This window comes from Dipodomys merriami, unplaced genomic scaffold, assembly GCF_024711535.1.
Source record: "Dipodomys merriami isolate MVZ:Mamm:240054 unplaced genomic scaffold, mDipMer1.0.p SCAF_16, whole genome shotgun sequence".
NCBI classification, from domain to species: Eukaryota; Metazoa; Chordata; class Mammalia; order Rodentia; family Heteromyidae; genus Dipodomys; species Dipodomys merriami.
In genome coordinates, this window is record NW_027202937.1 from 8,880,946 (window position 1) to 8,904,012 (window position 23,067).

At 42.7% G+C, this 23,067-nt stretch overlaps 1 protein-coding gene across 2 annotated transcripts in view; it reads left to right on the plus strand.

The window, feature by feature from the left end:
* Positions 1-23,067, plus strand: part of Fkbp5 (FKBP prolyl isomerase 5) — a 103,652-nt gene that overhangs the window by 70,245 nt on the left and 10,340 nt on the right. For both annotated transcript variants that reach the window (XM_070023900.1, XM_070023901.1), the window contains exons 6-8: positions 7,956-8,112; positions 14,657-14,747; positions 16,763-16,846. In XM_070023900.1, coding sequence (XP_069880001.1) covers positions 7,956-8,112; positions 14,657-14,747; positions 16,763-16,846 — 332 coding nt within the window. The remainder of the gene's footprint in view (positions 1-7,955; positions 8,113-14,656; positions 14,748-16,762; positions 16,847-23,067) is intronic.

The window sequence follows — 23,067 nt, forward strand, 5'->3', positions numbered from 1 at the left end:
GAAAAACAGAAGTGGCGTTGTGGCTCAAGTGGTAGAGTACTAGCCTTGAACTGAAGAGCTGAGTGACAACGTTCAGGCCTAGAGCTCAAGCTCCATGACTGACAAAAATAAACAAATAAATAAATTATATATATATATATATATATATATATATATATATATATATAGAGAGAGAGAGAGAGAGAGAGAGAGAGAGAGAGAGAGAGAGATTGGTTTTTTATTTTGTTTTTGGTGCTGGTCCAGGGCTTGAATTTAGCTTGGGTGCTGTGCCTGGGCATTTTTTGTTTGTTTTTTTGGGTCTGGTCATGGGGCCTGAACTCTGGGCCTGGGGGCTGTCCCTCAGCTCTTCAGCTCAAGGCTAGCGCTCTACCACTTGAGCCACAGCTCCACCTCCGGCTTTTTCTTTTTGCTTATGTGGTGCTGAGGAATCGAACCCAGGGCCTCTGGCATGTAAGGCATGCGCTCTACCACTGAGCCACCTTCCCAGCCCCGGCATTTTTGCTCAAGACTAGTGCATAGAACCACTTGAACTACAGCTCCATTTCTGGCTTTTGGTGGTTAATTGGAAATAAGAGCCCCAGGGACTTTCCTGCCCAGTTGGCTTCAAACTACAATCTTCAGATCTCATCCTCTTGACTAGATTACAGACATGAGCCACATTGCCTAGCTGAAAATAATGTTTTCTTGTTCCAAAAGGAAAAAATAACCAATGGCTCATTTATTTCAGGATAGTTTTATAAAACAAAAGCTCCTTATCAATAATGTATTTTAATAGCCTTTTGGGGCTTATTAAAATAGGAATGCTGACTAATAGAGTCAAAAAAGGAAAAATTATTATAAATTATCGCCCTTAATGCCCTATTTTCAGATTCGTCATTAAATAAGTATCTACTTTCTGGTCTCTTTTATTTTGGGGGGGGGGGGGTGTTGGTCGTGGGGCTTGAACTCTGGGCCTGGGCGCTGTCCCTGCGCTCTTCAGCTCAAGGTGAGCGCTCTACCACGTGAGTTACAGCACCACTTCCAGTTTTCTAGTGGTTTATTGGAGATGAGTCTCCACAGACTTTCCTGCCCTGGCTGGCTTTGAAACGCAATCCTCAGATCTCAGCCTCCTGAGTAGCTAGGATTACAGGCGTGAGCCATCAGTGCCTGGCTTACTTTCTGGTCTTAAAATCTGTGGTAGGCACTGTATAATGTACAAAGACATTGCCTTATTATTATTATTATTTTTTTTTTTTTGGGTCCGGTCGTGGGGCCTGAACTCTGGGCCTGGGCGCTGTCCCTCAGCTCTTCAGCTCAAGGCTAGCGCTCTACCACTTGAGCCACAGCGCCACTTCCGGCTTTTTTCTTTTTGCTTATGTGGTGCTGAGGAATCGAACCCAGGGCCTCGAGCATGCAAGGCAAGCGCTCTACCACTGAGCCACCTTCCCAGCCCCCATTGCCTTATAATTAACAATTGTACACATGCTTTGAAATTAAATGTTTTTGGGCTGGGAAGGTGGCTCAGTGGTAGAGTGCTTGTCTAGCATTCATGAAGCCCTGGGTTCCATTCCTCAGTACTGTATAAACAGAAAAAGCTGGAAGTGGTGCTGTGGTTCAAGTGGTAGAGTGCTAGCCTTGAACAAAAGAAGTTCAGGGACAATGCCCAGGCCCTGAGTTCAAGCCCCAGGACCAGCAAAAAAGAGAAAGTAAATGTTTTCTTATGCAGACTTCTTATGCTTAATCTAGTATAACTTAATACTTATCACAGGACAATACTCATAACTAACATTGAGTACATCTCAATATCCAATATAACAGTGTTTGGGTATGGTAGACTCCCATATGGATGTATGAATGAATGAATGTATGAATTCTGTATTTAGCTAAAACTTTAATTTAGCTAAAGCTTTAATTTAGAACAAATTAAATCTTGTTTGTGTGTTTATTTATTGTGGTTCTACAGATTGATCTCATGCCAGGTAGTCAAACACTGTACCACTAAGCTATGTCTCCAAACTTCTGAGTTTCTAACTTAATCCTCTCAATAGCTATGAGTTAGCTATTTTACAGATGAAAAAACTGAGAGATCATTTAATTTCTGAAGTCATATCAATTAAGTGTCAGGATGGATCAGTTCAGTATAAAATACAGGTCTGTTTAACTCAAGTTCTATACTACTGGGAAGACAAGAACAATAAGTTTGTGTTGGTGGAGAATTTATCTGCTGAGCGTATGCTTCCTGTTTAGACCACAGAATAGAAATCACTTACATAAGTGTTCTCCTATCTCAGTAGCCAGGTTCCATGCCTGCCCTCCGTTATCATGTGTCCCTCAGTTCCATAAGTCTTCTTGCCTTTTCAGGGGGTTATTAAGATCCTATTCTTGGAAGTGGAGCTGTTGCTCAAGTGGTAGAACACTAGCCTTGAGCAAAAAAGCTAAGGGACAGTGCCCAGGCCCTGAGTTTAAGTCCCAGTTATAGTGCACACACACACACACAAACACACACACATACACACACACACAGACACACACAGGCCCTGAGTTTAAGTCCCAGTTATAGCAAGCGCGCGCGCACGCACGCACACACACACACACACACACACGCTTGCAAGTGAGAGAGAGAGAAAGAGAGGAGAGAGAATATCATACTCTCTCAGAAGATGTGCTCCCTTAGACAGGAGACACAGAGAAAGTTATTGGCAGGAATTAGGCAACAGAGGAAACATTGCTGAGTGGGAATAACCTGTTGCAACCTGGTTTTCTGTGGCCAAATGACTGGTCTTGTCTAGTAGTAATGCCCGTTAAAGCATTCCCATCCAGATCCCTCTGACCCAGTAATTGTTTTGGGAATGAGTGCAAAGCTATCAGACACCAACTACTATAATTAGAAAAGGGAAAAACACTTACCAGAGCTAACGTCTTTAGGCTGGAGCATTTACAGCACTTTTTTTTTTTTTAAGTTATGCAGCCTCTTTCTCAGTTTTGCTTCCTAAAATACAAATTGTGCAGTTTTGGGGTTCTTGCATTCCAGTCTGTTGCTGCTGTGCACTCTTTCCTTTTCTCCCCCTATTTTAATCGGAGTACAAATTGCTGTCAGCACATCGAGTTCATGTGCCAGCCACATTCAGAACAGGGTGTTCTGTGCTCTTCAAAACAAAATTGCTCTAGGGCAGTAAGAGAACAATAAGTCAGAGGCTCCAGTTTAAATGATGTTTTGCAGCGGACCAGGCACACTTGATGTGGTTAAACTCAGATTGCGCAGCTAAACTTGGGTAATTTGGTTTGGTTTGACTCTGTGAGGTTTGCTGGAACTCCCTCCATCCCCCTCCCCTCCTTCAAGTTACAAAGACTTTAAGTCAAGAGAAAATGTCTCTTTTTAACTTGTTTATTTCTTTCTCAACCAAAAAAGCCCTAAGTAGAAGCATCCTGTATGTACTTTTATTCACTTTGGCCACGTCATAGATCATGTACTTCCCATCAATCATGCTGGTTGAGATTAGCAACAGACCTCCTGAGCCCTTGAGGCTGAGCTTTCAAATGAGTCATGATTGTTATTATTAAATATTTATTACGTGAGTATTCGCACTAAGAGATACAAGGTCAAAAGCAACCAGAGCTGCCACGGTTTTCTTTGATAGCAATTGTTAGGAAAGGAGTGTAAGTGGAACTACAGGAGCTGGGCCACCTCTACATATGTCACCAGAGGAGAGCCATGATCGTGGCTGTGGGCGGGCTCCTTAGTGCTGGGAGTACTTGTCAGCAGCCTTGTAGAACTTGTCACGCCAGTGTTCCAAGTTTAGAAACCAGTTAACTGGGCAAGTGATAGCCTTTGCTGCTTGTAGATGTAAAGCATCAATGGACTGTATGTATGTGTGTGCCCTGAGGCTGTGATACCTCCACTGTTCTGACATTCCAGATATCATCAGTGTTACAAGGTGGAGGCTTGTATTTACATATAAGTATGTCTTCATATCACTTAGATTTTATGGCATTGCAGCTACTGCTTGTTCAGGTTTAATTTCAGAGAATTTGATATACTGGGGGGAAATAGTATACACATAGGTATTATTTATAAGAGCCACCACAGATTTTTTTTTAACCTTTCTATTAGATGGCCACAGACACTGTATCCACCATTTGTTGTCTCAGAGACCATCTGTAACTAATATTGTACTTTCTTTTCTCTTTTTTTCTTCTTCTTGCTTCATTTGTCTTTCTCAACATGTTTATTAGTAAGCAGTCTTTCTTATTTCCCCCTAGTGCTGGGTGAAGAAATCTAAAGGGAAATTTTCAAATTATTTATATCATTTCAAGTACATGTGAGCTGAAAACCCATCTAGGAAACTGACACACACTCAGGAATCCTTTGCAGAGTCTTTGGATTTCCTGTTTTGAAAACACATTCAAACTTGATCAACCCAAAGCCACAACAAATGTACTGATAATTTCCTCCCTACTAAATGTATTCTCCTTTAGGGAGGAAGATCCTTCTAACAATAAACCTCAGGCCAAAAAAGAAAAATCTGTTTAACTAAGTTGTGAGCTACTGAAATAATAAATCTCAATACTGGGAATATTACACAATACATGGGTTGAAACTCACTTTGTTCAGCAAACCTTTTTCATGAAAAATGTGGCCATTAGTCTAACTTAAATTTCTTGCACATATTTAAATATATATAGGTGCACAAACTTACAGGAACTTTCAACCCCTTTATAAAAATCAACATATATTTCAGAAAAGTATCTTAAGCCTTAGACTCCCCCTAAAACCTCTTAATATGCATGTATTTGAAAGTAATCACCAGATCCTGGTTGCTCATGCCTGTAATCCTAGCTACTCAGAAGGCTGAGATCTGAGTATCTCTGTTCAAAGCCAGCCCTAGCAGGAAAGTATGTGAGCTTCTCATCTCCAATAAACCACCAGAAAACCAGAAGTGGTGCTGTGGCTCAAGTGGTAGAGAGCTAGCCTTGAGCTGAAGAGGTGATGGTCAGCACCCAGGCCCAGAGTTCAAGCCCCATGACCGACCCCCCCACCCCCCCAAAAAAATTAGGTGCACAAACTTTAGGAATTTTCAACCCCTTTACAAATATCAGCATATATTTCAGAAAAGTATCTTAAGCCTTAGACTCCCCCTAAAACCTCTAATACTCATGTATTTGAAAGTAATCACCAGATGCTGGTGATGCCTGTAATCCTTCCTACTCATGAGGCTGAGCTCTGAAGATCATGATTCAAAGCCAGCCCAGACAGGAAAATCTGTGAGACTGTATTTCCAATAAGCTACCAAAAGCCGGAAGTGGAGGTATGGCTCAAATAGTAGAGTACTAGCCCTGAAGAAAAGAAAAAATCAAGTTTTTTTTTTTTTTGGGGGGGGGGGTAGTGGTTGGTTTTTGTTGTTGTTGTTTGTGTGTATGTTCTCTTTTTTTTTTTGGTCGGTCTAGGGGCTTGAACTCTGGGCTTGGGCACTGTCCCTGTGATCTTCAGCTCAAGGTGAATGCTCTACTGCTTGAGCCACAGTGCCATTTCCGGTTTTCCAGTGATTTTATTGGAGATAAGAGTCTCAGGGACTTTCCTGCCTGGGCTGGCTTTGAACCACAATCCTCAGATCTCAACCTCCTGAGTAGCTAGGATTACAGGCATGAGCCACCAGCGCCCAGCGTGTGTTCTCTTTTTGCAGTGGTAGGGATGTAACCTAGGACCTTGCATGTACTAGACAAGAGCGCTACTACAAGCTACTACATTCCCAGAGATAGTGAAATTTACTTTTTAAATGTTCAGAAGAACTTTGAATTTACTGCAACTTACTGAATTTACTGATTAACTTATTTAGAGAGATCCAATAATGAATACAATATAGTGGGAATATTTGCTTTTCTGAGGATGGAATATAAATGCCATATGATGCCTCTACACTGAGTCTAGCATTAGTCATAGTTTGGAGGAGCAAACTCAATATTCAAACCCTTTGTAGCTTGACCCAAATTTCCTCAGCTAGCCTGGGTCAGTGATGAGAGCAAATCAGGAAGGTCTTCAAACATAAATATCCCAGTGACATTTGGGCCCAGTATCTATACCACTGCTGTTTTCTCTTCAAAGTTTATATCATTTTTCATGTCTGGGCAATATGATCAAAGGATTAATCACAAGAATTAGTTTGAAGGGCTGGGAAGGTGGCTCAATGGTAGAGTGCTTGCTTTGCATGCATGAAGCCCTGGGTTCGATTCCTCAGCACCGCATAAACAGAAAAAGCCAGAAGTGGTGCTGTGACTCAAGTGGTAGAGTGCTAGCCTTGAGTTGAAGAGCTGAGGGACAGTGTCCAGAGTTCAGGCCCCATGACTGACCAAAAAAAAAAAAAAAAGCTTGAAGCTAGTTTTAGACTTTATTGAGATGTATATTACTGGGTCATAGAATCAGAATTTTAGAGCTTTCAAGGGGCCTTTGAGATCGTAGAGTTAAATTAGGCTGGTATGACTGTAATTTCAGCTCTTGAGTGCTAAGGCAGAAAGATCTAAGTTCAAGGCCAACCTAGCCTACATAGTGAGACTGTCTCCCCACTACCCCAAAAAAGAGATTTAGTTTGTATTTGGAAAGTAATAGTTGGTTTTTAGACATGTAATGAATATAAAAGAACAAATAATCTTATCTAAATAATCAGCCAGCCTTGAAGTCTTTTAGGAAATTACAGGTTTGCATATAGGCCATTATAATAAAGAATTTTTTTAATTCGTTTTTTATTATATAGAGGGGTTACAGTTACATAAGCAAGGTAATGAGTACATTTCCTACCAAGCATTACTGCCTCCTCCTTTATTTTTCCCCTACCATCCCTTCCCTCCCACCTCCACAACTACACACTCCCCCAACCCAGCCTAAATTGTTTCTCAACATAGTGTCTTGTACATCTCATTGTTACAATGGGTCAAACTGTATCCCTATTTAAGCATTTTGTTTTTTCCCTTCCTCTCCCCAAATTAGAGAAGTGTTTATACAAGATGCAGGGCATCGACATCAAATACAGTGAGAACAGGGGAAGAATTTTCTTCTAAGAGAGAAATTATATTGCTTGGTGTCTGATACACTGTCTCACAGGCCAACCATTTTTCTTACTGAATCGAAGACCTAAATGAAAAAGCATAATTACCATTAACACTAAAGGTAGTTGGAAGGTTTCAGAGAATTGTTTTTCCTAGAAAAATGAGTCTTAACTGATGAAGAAAATGTGTGTGTGTTTCCTATTGTTTCTTGAAATAAGATCTGACACGAATTAACCCTGGGAATAGGCTGAGTGAATTTGGACAGTGTGGTGACTTAAACCCCAAGAAATTGACCTTTACTCTTAGCATGTTACTGAGGTTATTAAGTAATTTGTGAAGTTGCAGTATACAATTGATTCCTCCAGGCTTTGCATTTATTACTACCACTAAGGGACCCAGCTGATGTTATTGCCTTTACGTTTTCTACTTTTAATCAGGAATATTTGTGAATGCCATTAGGACGTTCAAAAAACAAAGGGTTGCAATTAACTTGTGTGTCTTCTTGGGGAAATAACCACTCACTTGGTTTTCGTGCCCAATTATCTGAAGCCAAGATGCTATTATAGATGGAGGCCATTATATATTCAAACTTAAGTTTGTGGCATTTTAATAATTATCCAACATATCTTGACTTTGTTTTGCAGGTAAGGAATCTGTCACCTAGTAGGCTTAGATCAGTTCTAAATTTGTTTTGTTATCTATAAGCTGTCTTACTGATGTAACTATCAGTAGTTATACATTTAATCTAAAACAATGAAAAATATGGTTGTTCTTAACATTCAGATTGGGTGGCTAAGCTTCAACAAGACATAATGCAAGTATCTTGATGAAATGAGAAAAGGGAAATGGTATGTGTTACATTTGTGGGCCACCACCACTTCACTAAATCCGCCAGTGGTAGGAGCAGCTTTGTGACTCTCCTGTCTTCCTACCCTCAGTCCACCTGGAAGGCCGCTGTGGTGGAAGGATGTTTGATTGCAGAGATGTGGTATTCACTGTTGGTGAAGGAGAAGACCACGACATTCCAATTGGAATTGACAAAGCCCTGGAGAAAATGCAGAGGGAAGAACAGTGTATTTTGTATCTTGGACCACGGTAAGCAGCACACCAGTTTAGCACACAGTGAAGTTACCTGAAGAACAAGGATACACTTGTTTTTTTCACTCAGCATTTTGGTGTGTTCTATGAATTTAATACAGCAGTGCAGAAATTTCATTGAGTCAAGTACGGTTTGCCAAGAATAATGTTGCCTTACACTGCCACAGCAGTTTGTGACAATGTTTACTTGGTTGATGTGTGTTAAGGATAGGATTGACAGGCAAGCGTTATTTTTCGATGTGATCACCTGCCACCTGGCTAACTCAGGCCATTATTGGCTCCTCTCACGTGTGGCAAGTTCTCTTTTCTCTAAATTCATCAGGAGGCAGTAAACACATGTGAGTGTTGGGAGTTAAAGCAGCATTTAGATGTTCTTATATAGAGTCCCCCCTTTTTGGGGGGTGTTTTGTTTTATTTTGGGGGAAAAGAAAAACATGTTCTTCCTGGATCGAAAGGCAATGGAGCTGACTCATTTTTGCCTCAATTTTTCCCATCATAAGGATATCCATTAGCACTTCCAAGCTTAGAACTATCAGACATTGACAGTCTGTCTTGTGAAAACATATTTGGTAGTATTTTTAGATCTAAAATGTTACCATAAGTCCAGCCCTGCTCTTGAGAAATGGACCCCTGAGAGGAAGCAGGGTGTTTTGAATCTGTTTGCATGGACATGCATCTGCTTATCTAGTGTGTCCTCCCTCGACCCCATGGCTTTTCCAGTTAGGATTTGAGTTATTGAAACTCTCGATGACCTGCCCTTGCCATTAGGTACTACTGTGTCTTTTGTACCCTCTTTTGCCTTTGTGTCACCTCTGACCCAAGCCAGTCACCTATGTTCCTTTGTCCTAACACATGGTCCATAATCACATTTCTCAAGTAGTGATGTAACTGCCACCTACCCTTTTAAAACTCCCTTGAAAATGCTTCTACCCTGAGTTCTAAAGCCTTTTCTGAAGCATCTTTTATGTAATCTCTTTCTCTACCCTGTTCCTTATTCCACTACTGTATTCTTACTTCAGTGTATTTTATTAACATCTACTTGTTCCTGTAGAAGCTGTTTGTATCTGGAGAGAATTTTCTTTTTTTTTTTTTTTTGAAAGTCGTGGGGCCTGAACTCTGGGCTTGGGTGCTGTCCCTCAGCTCTTCAGCTGAAGGCTAGCACTCTGCCACTTGAGCCTCAGCCCCACTTCCAGCTTTTTCTGCTTATGTGGTGCTGAGGAATCAAACCCAGGGTCTCATGCATGCAAAGCAAACACTCTACCACTGAGCCACCTTCCCAGCCCTGGAGAGAATTTTCTTTTACTCAGTGCAAGCTCTCTTCTCTGTGTCCATATCCAGATAACCTCTAATTACTTTTAAACTAGCAGTCCAATATTGTCATAGCTCTGACCTCACAGAGAAAGGGTGTGATTTACATCTAGTGTGCTTACAAATTTAAGCTCCTGAAGAGAATAAAATTTTATATGGGCTGTGAGAATATAATGCTGTAAGAGTCAGCTCATTATATTTTAAAATATAACCTAGCTAATAAGGCAGTTATTGGGGGCAAATGTTGCAAATGTAATAGCACAAAGGAATAGAAATTACATTTAGCACTCCAAGTAGTTTCTTGCAGGTTTGAACTGCTGAATCAGCTGCGTGCAGTTGGGTTCACTACTGAACTCGCCAAAGCCTTCCTTAACTCCCCCTCTGTAACTGGGGAAACCAGTGTTGACCTCATAAGCCGGTCATGCTAGTCACTCAGCAAACTCACCAGCAGTAGACACCCTCAAGAAATTAGCCAGTATTGCTTTTGCAGTGGATGGCCATCTTTCTCTTCCATTTTTCCCTTCTCTTCCTTGGGCCACCAGAGAAAAGAAACTAACTACATTTAAGACATGATAGATTTTCATATCATTTCTAGCATGAAAGTAGTCAACAGGTTTTCATAAATTCTTATGTCTATAAGTTTTCATTACTTTCTCTTCAAGTTACTGATTATGTTGAGAAGTTGTGCTAAGTCCATTCTCTACAACCTGACACCTGCACATGTGTGTGCAATACTGCACACCTCCCATACCGAGCCTGTTCGGTGTCCATGCGGCAAATTCCCTTGTCTTCTTTACATCCCTCCTTCCCATTCAGTATTGCATCTGAGAGGTGCTGTGATGTGGCTGCTGCAAAAAAAAACTTGTTTTTTTTTGGGGGGGGGCGGGGGGTCCAGTTGTGGGGCCTGAACTCTGGGCCTGAGCTCTGTCCCTCAGCTCTTCAGCTCAAGCCAGCGCTCTACCACTTGAGCCACAGCACCACTTCCGGCTTTTTTTCTTTTTGCTTATGTGGTGCTGAGGAATCTAACCCAGGGCCTTAGGCATGCAAGGCAAGCGCTCTACCTCTGAGCCACCTTCCCAGCCCCTGTTGCAAAATTTGTACCCTTAATGTTATCTGCATTTTATTCTCCATAAAACTTCCGAGGTGTGATGGAGTCTAATTAAGAAGCAGTATAAGTCAAAAGATTAAACTATCTTCTCAGGACAAACAGAGTCTGAGTTTAAATCTTGACTCTGCTGCTGCCTGGGGGGGCGGGGGGGGGGGGGACAGCTTCTCAAGAAGCACTTCTCGCTGAGCCTCCATTTCTTCATCTGTAGAAATGAAACAGTTGGTACAAGAACTTTACATGAAAGTGCTTCTTGATAGACATGAAGACCTAATGGCCTCTATGGTCATTTTTTGATCTTTTACTCTCAGGTGACAACTAGTAATGCAAGGACATTAATACCAAATTTCTTCTGTTACAGTAGCCCAGTTTATCTGGTTAAGTCTTGGCATATCTGTTATCTTAGTGATGTTTTTCAGCCAGTTAAATTGTGTGGCCCAGGTCCTTTTTCTTTGCCCAGACCAAGCTAGCATAAGTCAAAACTCCCCGTGCCTCATGGAAGTCAGGGTGACTGTCCTCAGAACAGATTGTTATGAATTTCTGCCTCCCCAGGATGATGGTTCACCTACCTCTTGAAAAGATAACTTCACTTTAACCTTTCTTCAGTCTTCTCGAACCCCACTTACAGTAGCTATGATGGCTTTGATGCTCCCCTTCCCCAGTCTCACACTCCCACCTAGTTATGGCCCCTTTCCTGGGGCTTCTCTCTCACATTCTGCACCACTGGCATAATTATTGGGAGCCAAGACTGCCCTATGCAGTGTAGGACATTCAACTGTTTCTGAGCATTGCCAGATGTCACCTGGCAAGGAAGGGTTAAAAATGCCCTGATTGCCGGGCCCTGGTAGATCATGTCTATAATCCTAACTACCCAGAAAGCTAAGATCTGAGGATCACGGTTCAAAGCCAGCCTGGGCAGGAAAGTCCGTGATACTCTTATCTCCAGTAAACCACCTGAAGTAGGGCTTGGCTCAAGTGGTAGAACACTAGCCTTGAGCTGAAGAGCTGAAAGGATAGCACCCAGGCCCAGAGTTCAAGCCCCACAACCTACAGAAAAGAAAAAAAAAAAGTCCTGATTAAAAACCACTGATCAAAGATGAATGACACACAGTTGCTTTTTCCTTCTTAGCACAGGACTCAAAATCATCATGTGTCCACTGGTTATTGCATTCTTTTTATTTCTTTGCTAAAGGTACACCCTTTGCCCTGTTGTTAAGTTACCACGCCCTGTTCCTGCCAGGTCTCTTTGTGCCTCTCTTTGCTTCAGCTTCCATTTTCTTTCTTTTTTTTTTGGTTGGTTTTGGGGCTTGAACTATGGGTCTGGGCGCTCTCTCTCAGCTCTTGAGGTCAAGGCTAGCACTCTACCACTTGAGCCACAGTGCCACTTCCAGTTTTCTGAGCAGTTTATTGGAGATAAGAGTCTCTTGGCCTTTCCTGTCTGGGCTGGCTTTGAACCAGGATCCTCAGATCACAGCCTCCTGAGTAGCTAGAATTACAGGCATGAGCCACCATGCAGGCTTCAACTTCCATTTTCTTTCTTTTTTCTTTTTTGTCAGTCGTAGGGCCTGAACTCTGGCTGTCCCTCACCTCTTCAGCTCAAGGCTAGCGCTCTACCACTTGAGCCACAGCGCCACTTCCAGCTTTTTCTGCTTATATGGTGCTGAGGAATTGAACCCAGGGTCTCATGCATACAAGGCAAGCACTCTACCACTGAGCCACCTTCCCAGCCCTTCAGCTTCCATTTTCTTGATTAACTGTGGAGGTCAATGAGTAAGCATTTATTCTGAGGAAATGAGGCAAGAGGTAAAGAAAGTAGAACAAGCAACAAAATGTATGTATTCTTGTTCCTTTGCCCCAGAGACCACTGGGTGTGTCAGCATCAGCCCAGTTTTGACATCTTTCACAACACATACCCTGAAAGTTTGAGTTGATCTTCTGTTATATCATTTCATACATTCAAAAGTAGTTTGGGACTGAAGGCATGGCTTAGCCATTAGGACGTCTGCCTAGCATATGTGAGGACTGAAATTCCAACCATACTATGCTAGTAAAAAACAGTAGTTTAGCTTAGCAGATAGAATATATTTTGTTGAATACTTGACTAATATGCTGGGCATATTAGGGAGCCCCTGGAACCAGACAAGTAGAACTCCTCTACCAAAGACCCATTCATTCTAGCAAGTATATGCTTCTTGTATAGTTTAAATTTGTTTGAAGCCAGGTTTGAGCCTGGTGGCTCATGCCTATAATACTAGCTACTCAGGAGGCTGAGATCAGAGGATCACGGTTTGAAGCCAGCCTGCTCAGGAAAGCCCCGAGTCTCTTATCTACAATTTGTGAATGTTGCTCAAAGTGGTAGACCACTAGCCTTGAGCATAAAAAGCTCAGGGACAGTGCCCAGTCGCTGAGTTCAAGCCCCATGACAAACAAAAATATAAATAAACATATATATTGATAGATGGCTATAAAAAGTAAATTTGCAAATCCCCAGTTTTTTATCCAGTTTTAGCTAAAAACCGCTCCCATTTTCCAACAGGATAGCTTCATTTTCCAACAGTGTATCTCCAGATGAGTGTCTGGGCAGCTATTTTGTATTGTTGTATTATCTGTGTTTCCTGATGTGCCTTTTTGCCTTTCTAATGTGTATTTCCTCATGTTTATTTGATTGGAAGTAGCTGGTGGCTCATGCCTGTAATCCTAGCTACTCAGGAGACTGAGATCTGAAGATCATGGTTCAAAGCCAGCCCGGGCAGGAAAGTCCGAGAAATTCTTATCTCCAGTAAACCACTCAGAAAACCAGAAGTGGCACTGTGGCTCAAGTGGTAGAGGGCTAGCCTTGAGCTGTAGAGCTGAGGGACAGTGCCCAGGCCCAGAGTTCAAGCCCCACGACCGACCAAAAAAAAAGAAAAAAAAGAAAAAGTGACAGTACTTGAAGTTTAAAATGTAGGAGAGGGGCTAGGAATTTGGCTTAACAGTAGAGTGTTTGCCTAGCATGCATGAAGCCCTGGGTTTGATTCCTTAGCATCATATAAACAGGAAAAGTCAGAAGAGTCACTGTGGTTCAAGTGGAACAGTGCTAGCCTTGAGCAAAAGAATGTCAGGAGCAATACACAGGCCCTGAGTTCAAGCCCCAAAACTAACAAAAAAAAAAAAATCAGAGCTGAGTGCCCGTAGCTCATGCCTGTGATCCTAGCTATTTGGGGGGCTGAGATAAGATCGCAGTTTGAAGCCAGCTTGGAGGGAGGGGGGTAAAGACTTTTATCTCCAATTAACCACCAAAAAGCTAGAAGTAGAGGTGTGGCTGAAGTGCTAGCCTTGAGCAAAAAAAGCTCAGGGACAGCATACAAGCCCTGAGTTCAAGCCCTAGTGCGGGGGCACACACACATAAAAAGTTAGGAGAGCAGGTATAGTGACACACACCTTTATATAACCACTGTTACTCAGAGGGTGGGAATGGGAAGATCACAATTCAAAGCCAGCTGGAGCAAAAGTTAGACACTCTCTCAAAGAAGCCAGATACGGTAATCACGCCTGTAATCTCAGGTACTCTGGAGGCAGAAATAGAGAAATTGTCATTCAAGACCAGCCCAGGAAAAGGTAGCAAGACCCTATTGGAGGGGTGGTGGACTGAGAGAGAAAGAAAACTAAAGCAAAAGGACTTGAGGATGTAACTCAGGTGATAGAGCCCTGGCCTTGGAAATGTGAAGCCCTGACTTCCATCCCCAGTACAAAAAAAAAAAAAAAAAAAAAAGTTAAAAGCTTCTTGAAGCAAGCACACCTTTCACAAGCACCACTGGAACAATTACAGTGTCTGAGTCTTTCTTGCCCTTCCTGCAGAGGGAGTCCAGCAGAGGAAAAGGCAGTGACATTTAAGCAGGCCGTGTTAAGCACTACAGGTGTCATGTTACAGGCGGATGTAAAGGAGAAAAGAAAGCCAAATGTTCCCTGGCTTCCCAGAAACCTCAGCAGTGCACTTGGCATGGCGTCCTTGGGTCAGCATTGGCTTTGTCTTTGGGTATCTCTGATGTGTGAAGCTCTCTGTGAACACAGGGCTTCAGAATACCAAAGGGAGTGCCCGAAAGTGAAACACCAATTCTTTTAAAGTTTTATTTTTACTCTCCATTTCAGATATGGTTTTGGAGAGGCAGGGAAGCCTAAATTTGGCATTGAACCTAATGCTGAGCTTATATATGAAGTTACACTTAAGAGCTTCGAAAAGGTGAGAAAATCCAACTTCTCTCCATCCTGGTGCTCTCTCCCACCCGCTTCCTTAACTGCCTTGCCAGGTGGTGCGTCACAGTGGGGTTGATTTCCCAGTTGTGCTTTGTCTCCTGTCTCTGCACTGTTACCAGAGAAGGGACAACTGACCAGCCCAGGAGCTCCGTGTGCTTACTTTGTTTTTATGTGTCAGCCTTTTTTTTTTTTTAAACTTAACTTGGGTAAAATCCAAGACTTGTTCCCTTATTTGTTCCTAGACTTGTTCTTTTTGTACTTTTTTTTTCCTGGGTTGAAGACAAAAAAAAAGTTTATGTACTGCCAAGCTGCTCCTTGGGGGCGTGGGGCTCGGCTTTTCAGTGCTGAACGGGTTGTACCCTTCACGGAGTCATGAAGGGGGCCTGTGCTGAAAGCAATGATCGCAAAGGCCCGGCCTGGGGCCACCCTCTGTGTGACCAGGACACAAGAAAGGAATGTAACCGTCCAAGTATAGAAGAGGGAATTTGTCACTTGCCCTGGGTTGAAGAAATGATGCCCCCTTGGAGATCTCTGCAGCCCAGGGTCACTTCTGGAGGCTGCCAGCTTGATTTAACCACAAACACGCAGCATATGCCTGGGCTAGGTATGTTGTCAACAGCAGCCACATGCTTGTGGGACCTGTACCACACCTTCCTGGGGCCCCTCAGTGACGGACTTGTGTATTCCTTTTTTATTCCTATATAGTATGCACCCTCCCCTCCCTCCCCCTCCATTCTGTACCTTACTCTGAAGAGAAACTGTTGCCCTATAGGTCTATAGTTTTGATCTAAGAAAGCGAGGGAAGGGCCAGGCATCGGTGGCTCATACCTATAATCCTAGCTACTCAGGATACTGAGATCTAAGGATCAAGGTTCAAAGCCAGCCCGAGCAGGATTGTGCCTAGACTCTGATCTCTAATTAGCCATAACCACCAAATAGCCAAAAGTGGAGCTATGGGTCAAGCTGTGTCCCTTGAGCAAAAAAACTAAGGGACAGAGTTCAGCACCCTCCTCCCCCCAAGTTCTGACATTAAAAAAAAAAAAAAAAAAAAAAAAAAGGCCAAAGCTAAAAACCAGGCTTGATGGTACATGCCTATGATGCCGACAAAACTGAGGCAGGAGAATCACAGGCCACTTGGACTACATAACGAGACTCTGTCTTCAAAAAAAAAAAAAAAAGATTGAAGCCTACATGAAAAATTCATAGCTTCCCTTGTTAACTAGGCTTTTAAATAATTGAGCTGAATCATAAGGAGGCCACATGGTTGCCAGAGAAACTAGTATCGTCCTCACTCACTTAAAACAGAGGCAGGGCGGCTGCTGTACTGGGATCACAGCCTAATTGTTTTTGGATAGAGAGAATTTTACAGTTAGCACCTAAGCTTCTTAACTGCTTTGCCCTGTAGTGCACTGACCACACCTTAGGAGAAAGAGCACAGGTAGTGTAGAGTAGCAGCCGATGGTGAAGTCATGTATTTATGGCTCTGAAGCGACATCTTCGCTGAGCCTTGCTCTCCTAACCTCTTTTACATGCAAGTCCCCAAGCACACAGATGCAGGTTGTTACTGTTTAGCGCCTGACTGTAACTGGCTGCTGCAAAGACAACTGCTGGGCCTAGAGTTTTGAAAGTTCTATATGGATCTACAACTGTGACTTGACTACAAGTAGTATTCTCATTTTAGGGTTGAAAAACAGGCTTAGAGAAAGTTTGCTAAAATTGTGATTGCCGCTTGCCTGAGGGGAGTGAGGGGGCCTTGCGTTCCTTGGATGGCCTCACCATACCATCTAAAGGTGCACTCTTTTCATGCTCCGCATGGGGCACCTTGGAAAGCGAGTTCTTAAAGCCATATTGAGAGCACTAGCCAACCTGTGACTAGCAGTGACCCAGAGTTTAGCAGCCAGCCAGCGTGCCTGGAGTTGGGGTATCCCATAGAAGTAGCTGGCAACAGCTGATGCATTTCCTCCTGTGCTCATCTAACCATTGCCACAAATTTACACACAGGCCAAAGAATCCTGGGAGATGGACACCAAAGAAAAACTGGAACAGGCTGCCATTGTCAAAGAGAAGGGAACTGTATACTTCAAGGTGTGTGAGTCCCTGTCCAACCCTTTCCATGCCAAAGAATTCACACAAGTGTCCATGGGTTGTGCTGAGATTCCCTACTCTGAATTCTGTCAACACCTTCTTGGTAAGAATAAGCCTCGGTTTTTGTAGGTCTTCTGTTTTCTGTGTAAGGAAAGGTGAGAAAATAATGCATTAATGTAAAAAAGGAAAAAGAACACAAATCTCTCTCCCTCTCCTCCTACACATGGTTTAGATTATAAACTTAGCATATAAGCAGACCAGGTGTGGCATGCCCATCCACTGCTATGGGTCAAGACCTAAAGCATCTTGTTGAGTATATGGCAGAAATGTTTGTACACTGAAAGCAGAATGAGCGGGCTAATGGTTAGCAAGTAACAGAATTCATAGAGTTCAGTTGCCATCCTTTTCTTTTCTACTGTCCTGGTATAGCCACTAGTTCACAGGATGCAAGAAAAAAGAATGTGTACAGGTCTCTTGTTTTCAAAACAAATTTTAAAAGTTTATTGAAAGAACTAGGTGCTGGTGCCTGTAATCCTAATTACTCAGATCTGAGAATTAATGTTCAAAGCCAGCCCAGGCAGGAAAGCCTGGGACTCTTACCTCCAATTAATCACCAGAAAACTGGAAGTGGTGCTATGGTTCAAAGTGGAGCACTAGCCTGGAGTGGAAAAAGCTCAGGGACAGCACCGGACCCTGAGTTCAAGTCCTACAACTGATCAGAAAAGTTGAATGAAAAAGTGGTGTTACAAGCCGGGCGCTGGTGGCTCACACCTGTAATCCTAGCTACTCAGGAGGCGGAGATCTGAGGATCGCGGTTCAAAGCCAGCCCGGGCAGGAGAGACCATGAGACTCCTATCTCCAATAAACCACCAGAAAACCGGAAGTGGCGCTGTAGCTCAAGTGGTAGAGCGCTCGCCTTGAGCTGAAGAGCTGAGGGACAGCGCCCAAGTCCAGAGTTCAAGCCCCACGACCGACCAAAAAAAAAAAAAAAAAAAAGTGGTGTTACATGTATTTGTCTGTAGATAAAACAAAGAGACTAATTTCCTTAAGACTCTTTTAATAATACTTTAAAATGAAAAAAGTGAATTCTCTGTACCTATTAAACGGAAAGAAATTTTCACAACATATATCTCCATTTTTTTTAATGTCTTAGCAAGAATTTATTTTAGTATAATGGGGTTAAAGTAGGGAGGAAGGAAAAAAAAAAAAAGAGAGAAACATTTCCAACATGGGGAATAGGAAATGGGAGTTAAAAGACAAATTAGCAGTTCTTTTCTGTAGCTTTTGTATTTTCTGAGCTGGACAAATACACGTGGTCACAGCAGTCTAGCAACTGCTAATCCTTAGACAATGGTTTTAGAGAGTAAGATGAGTAAAGCTCATCCTAGGACCAGGTAATCTTTTTGGACTTTCTTATCTTTACCCATTATAAATTCTCTATTCAAAGGACTTTCTTATCTTTTTTTTTTTTTTTTTTGTCGGTCGTGGGGCTTGAACTCTGGGCCTGGGCGCTGTCCCTCAGCTCTTCAGCTCAAAGCGAGCGCTCTACCACTTGAGCCACAGCGCCACTTCTGGTTTTCTGGTGGTTTATTGGAGATAGGAGTCTCACGGTCTCTCCTGCCCGGGCTGGCTTTGAACTGCGATCCTCAGATCTCAGTCTCCTGAGTAGCTAGGATTACAGGCGTGAGCCACCAGGCGTGAGCCACCAGCGCCAGCAGCGACTTCCTTATCTTTATCCATTATAAATTCTCCATTCTAAGGAGAAGGCACACTTAGATAGCCTACCCTGATTCTCCTAATCTTGTAACTTAACTTTTAAAAGGAGGCCTGTTTGTTGTGAACGAGTATCTTACCAGCTTTTTCAGTTTACTTTGTTTTTAACTTTGAGTGTGGCCCTTTTAATACTTGTTAAAAATAATATAGTTTCCCTGTCTCCTTAGCTATCTATCCTGCTTCATTCCCTCCTGTAAATGATTTTGGTCCCTTTTCATTTGAAAAGGCATACCAAAGCGTGACAGTCCTATAGCCATTTCCTGCTGACAGTAGACTACTAACCTACCTGGAAAGGGGGAACCAAAAAAGTCATTTCTCTACCTAACTTAGGAGGCGAGGTGGGAAACTCGGTTGGCAGGAAATTTGGTTGACAGCATGTCCCACTCAGGACCAACAGATGATTGGGCTCAGAAGACAGGTTGCACTTTTCACGGTGTGGTGAAAAGGATCACATTTCTATTGACCCTGGTGGGTAACTGGTTGTCTTGTGAGATTTCACTCCTGCCTAAGGCTCACTAGTTTCTATCACCAGAGACAGATGAGAGGTTCCTTCAGCTTCCTCATATCCATGAAAGTCACAGGGTCTTGAGACCCACTCAAGAAAAGCATCTTGCAGAAAAGGAGCGTTTCACAAGGTGAAAGTTTTAGCAAGGATTTATTTTAGCATAACACAGTGAGAGGAGGGAGAAATAGAGAAGCATTTCCTATTCCCCACACAGGAAATAGGAGTTAATGACTCCAAGTAAATGTTGAATATATATTTTGCCAAGAAATATGTCACTACCTATCAGTATTACCATAACTGAACAGAAAAATAAGATACATGGCTGGGAATGTGACTTAATGGAGAGTGCTTGCCTAGCATGCATGAAAGCCCTACATTTGATTCCTCAGTACCACATTTGATTCCTCAGTACCACATAAGCAAAAAGTGGAAATGGCACTGTGGCTCAAGTGATAGAGCTCTAACCTTGAGCATAGGGTGGCTCAGGGACAGAGCCCAGAACCTGAGTTCAGGCCCAGGAGCAGCAAATAAATAAATAAATAAAATAAAGATCCCCCAAGACTGGAGTGAAAAACACAGTGCCTGGGGACTACTCACGGCTTTAAGAAAGTGATGGGGACAATACCAATGGCTTCTAATCGCCATGATGACCCCACACACTCCACTAAGGAGGCATTGGGCACTCTGGAACATCATAGACTATTCCAGAAACCTTTTTAGTAGCACCTAGTAATGTGAGACTTTCTCCCCACTTTGTTCAACTCTAATCAGAGTGCTTTGCAATGTCAAGTGGAAAGGCCATAGTGAGGAGAATTTATTTCTCAAGGTTTCTTTCCTTTTGTTCTTGCCACAGCAAACCATGAAATTAATGATGTTTTTCCAACAGTACGAAGCCGTGGTGCATAAGCATACTGGAACAAGTCTTCCTGAGTAGGTGCTGTAGTGCATGCCATTGCTCTTACACCTTGTCTGGAGATAGCTGGGTCCATGTTAACCCATTCTTGTGCATGTATAACCAAAATAAAAGCAAGTAATTATCAGTGTAGACAGAAGGTAAAGTGGGGATTGTTTTTCAGTTGAGAACCTCAATTGGGTCCTGAAATCTATTTAGTAAAAGTATAAGTATAGTTGCATAAAACTTTAGTGAAAATCAAATTGTAATTGAAAACATGTTGCAAGTTTATTTACTTATTTTTGGTTGGTTGTGGGGCCTGAATTTCTTTGCGCCTGGGCGCTGTCTCTCAGCTCTTTAGCTTAAGGCTAGTGCTCTACCACTAGAACCACAGAGCCACTTCTGGCTTTTTTTCTGCTTGTGTGGTGCTGAGGAATCAAACCCAGGGCCTCGTGCATACAAGGCAAGCATTCTACTACTGAGCCACCTTCCCAGCCCCTTATTTACTTTTTTTTAGTACTGAATTTGAACTCAGGGCCTCATACTTCCAGAGAAACTATTACTTGAGTCATGCCCCTCAGTGCTGCTTTATTTTTTTTTTAATAGGGCGTTGTGTTTTTTCTCAAGATGATCCACATTTCAATCCTCCTACTTCCACCTTACACATAGCTGGGGTCACAGTTTTCCTCTGCCACACCAAGCTTTATTGATTGAGATAGGGTTCCACTAACTTTTGGTCAAGACTGATCGCAGATCTGAAATCTTCCTGATCTCTGTCTCTTGACTTGCTAGAGTTACAGGCTTAAGTCACCACACCCAGCCCACAAGTTTATTTTCAGCTCTAAATTTTTGTGGATTTTTTAAAAATTCACAGTACTAGGACTGGGAAGGTGGCTCAGTGGTAGAGCGCTTGCCTTGCATGCTTGAGGCCCTGAGTTCGATTCCTCAGCACCACATATGCAAAAAAGAAAAAAGCCGGAAGTGGCGCTGTGACGCAAGTGGTAGAGCGCTACCCTTGAGCTGAAGAACTGAGGGTCAGTGCCCAGGCCCAGAGTTCAGGCCCCACGACCATACCCAAAAAAAAAAATTCACAGTACTGGGGCTGGGAAGGTGGCTCAGTGGTAGAGCGCTTGCCTTGCATGCATGAGGCCCTGGGTTTGATTCCCCAGCACCACATAAGCAAAAAGAAAAAAAGCCGGAAGTGGCGCTGTGGCTCAAGTGGTAGAGCGCTAGCCTTGAGCTGAAGAGCTGAGGGACAGTGCCCAGGCCCAGAGTTCAGGCCCTACAACTGGACCCAAAAAAAAAAAAAAAAAAAAATTCACAGTACTGAGGTTTGAGCTCAAGGCTTCACACATGCTAGCATGAGCTCCACTACTTGAGTCATACTTCCAGCCTTTTTTTGCTCTGGTTGTTTTTTGAGATAGACTCTGGACCACATTCCTCCTATTTACACTTTGCACCGTACCTAGGATAACAAACATGCACCACCATGCCTAACATTTTCTATTGAGACAGGAGTCTTGTAAACTTTCTTTCCTGGCTGGCCTAGCACTACAGTCCTCTTAGTCTCAGTCTCTCATGATAGGTACACACCACTGCGCCCCGCCATTGGCTAGAGGGGTCTTGGAAACTTTTCAGGCCATGTTGATCTTGAATCTTGAGTCCTCCTGATTTCCTAAGTAGCTAGAGTTACAGGCATCAGCCACTAGTACCTGGCAAAGAACTTCTAAATTCATGAGAACAAGCTTTATCTTTTAAAGAAAATCCTAATTGAGACATATTACGTTATTTGAGTCAGATATTAAGTGGATTGTTTTCCCAGATTACACAGTACACTAGAATAACAGATTTCTGTACAATTTTTATTTTTATTTATTTATTTAGGTCGTGGGGCTTGAACTCTGGGTCTGGGCACTATTCCTACGCTCTTCAGCTTAAGGCTCTACCACTTGAGCCACAGCACCATTTCTGGTTTTCTAGGGACTAATTGGAGATAAGAGTCTCATGGAGTTTCCTGCCCGGGCTGGCTTTGAACCGTGATCCTCAGATCTCAGCCTCCTGAGTAGCTAGGATTACAGGTGTGAGCTACCGGTGTCTGGCTTCTGCACAATTTCTTAAGACCATAGATTGAAACAGTGCTTTCTGTGCTCTTGAAATCTAATACTCCTTATTATACTCTATGCTATGGACTACCTAACATTTTGGTTAACAACAAACCATTTGAATGTAGTGATCCCATAAGAGTCTAATTGAGCTGAAAACTCCCTGTGCCTACTATGACAGGCGGTGCCGGCGAGGTTCATGCATGTACTCTGTCCTGATCTTGCAATAAAAGAATCGCCTCATGACACAGTCCTCACAGCATTCCACTTTAAGTGATGCATATCTATTTCCCCAAATTTCTAAATAGAATATTAGCATTGTTTTAGGGAGGTGGGGCTTTTAGCATTTGACTAGAGTCATATTATAATAGAAAAGCTCAGCTAATCAGAAGCTCTAAAAGCGTTTGGGAGAATGCTTTTAGAAATGGAATAATGTCATTAAGCCATCTGTCAGATAGTATTACCCCCTGAATATAAACAGAGACATGTCGGAAATTGGTGACAAGTAGCAGAAAGCAGTACATATGTGTCTGTATGGTATTTAACTGTCTTCTTAGCATCACAATCACAACCAGTATTTGGATTGTTTTTTTTTTTTGTTTTGTTTTGTTTTGCCAGTTGTGGTGCCTGAGCTCTTGGGCCTGGGTGCTGTCCCTGAGCTCTTCAGCTCAGGCTAGCACTCTACCACTTGAGCCACAGCACCATTTCTGGCTTTTTCTGCTTATGTGGTGCTGAGGAATTGAACCCAGAGCCTCATGCATGCAAGGCAAGCACTCTACCACTGAGCCACCTTCCCAGATCTCCCAGTATTTGTTTATTTCATAATATTGTGAATCTTTTTTAAATTACCGAGCTTTGGATAAAATCTGGGTCAGCATTCACACATATGGAACTTTTTTTTTGGCCAGTCCTGGGGCTTGAACTCAGCCTGGGCATTGTCTCTGAACTT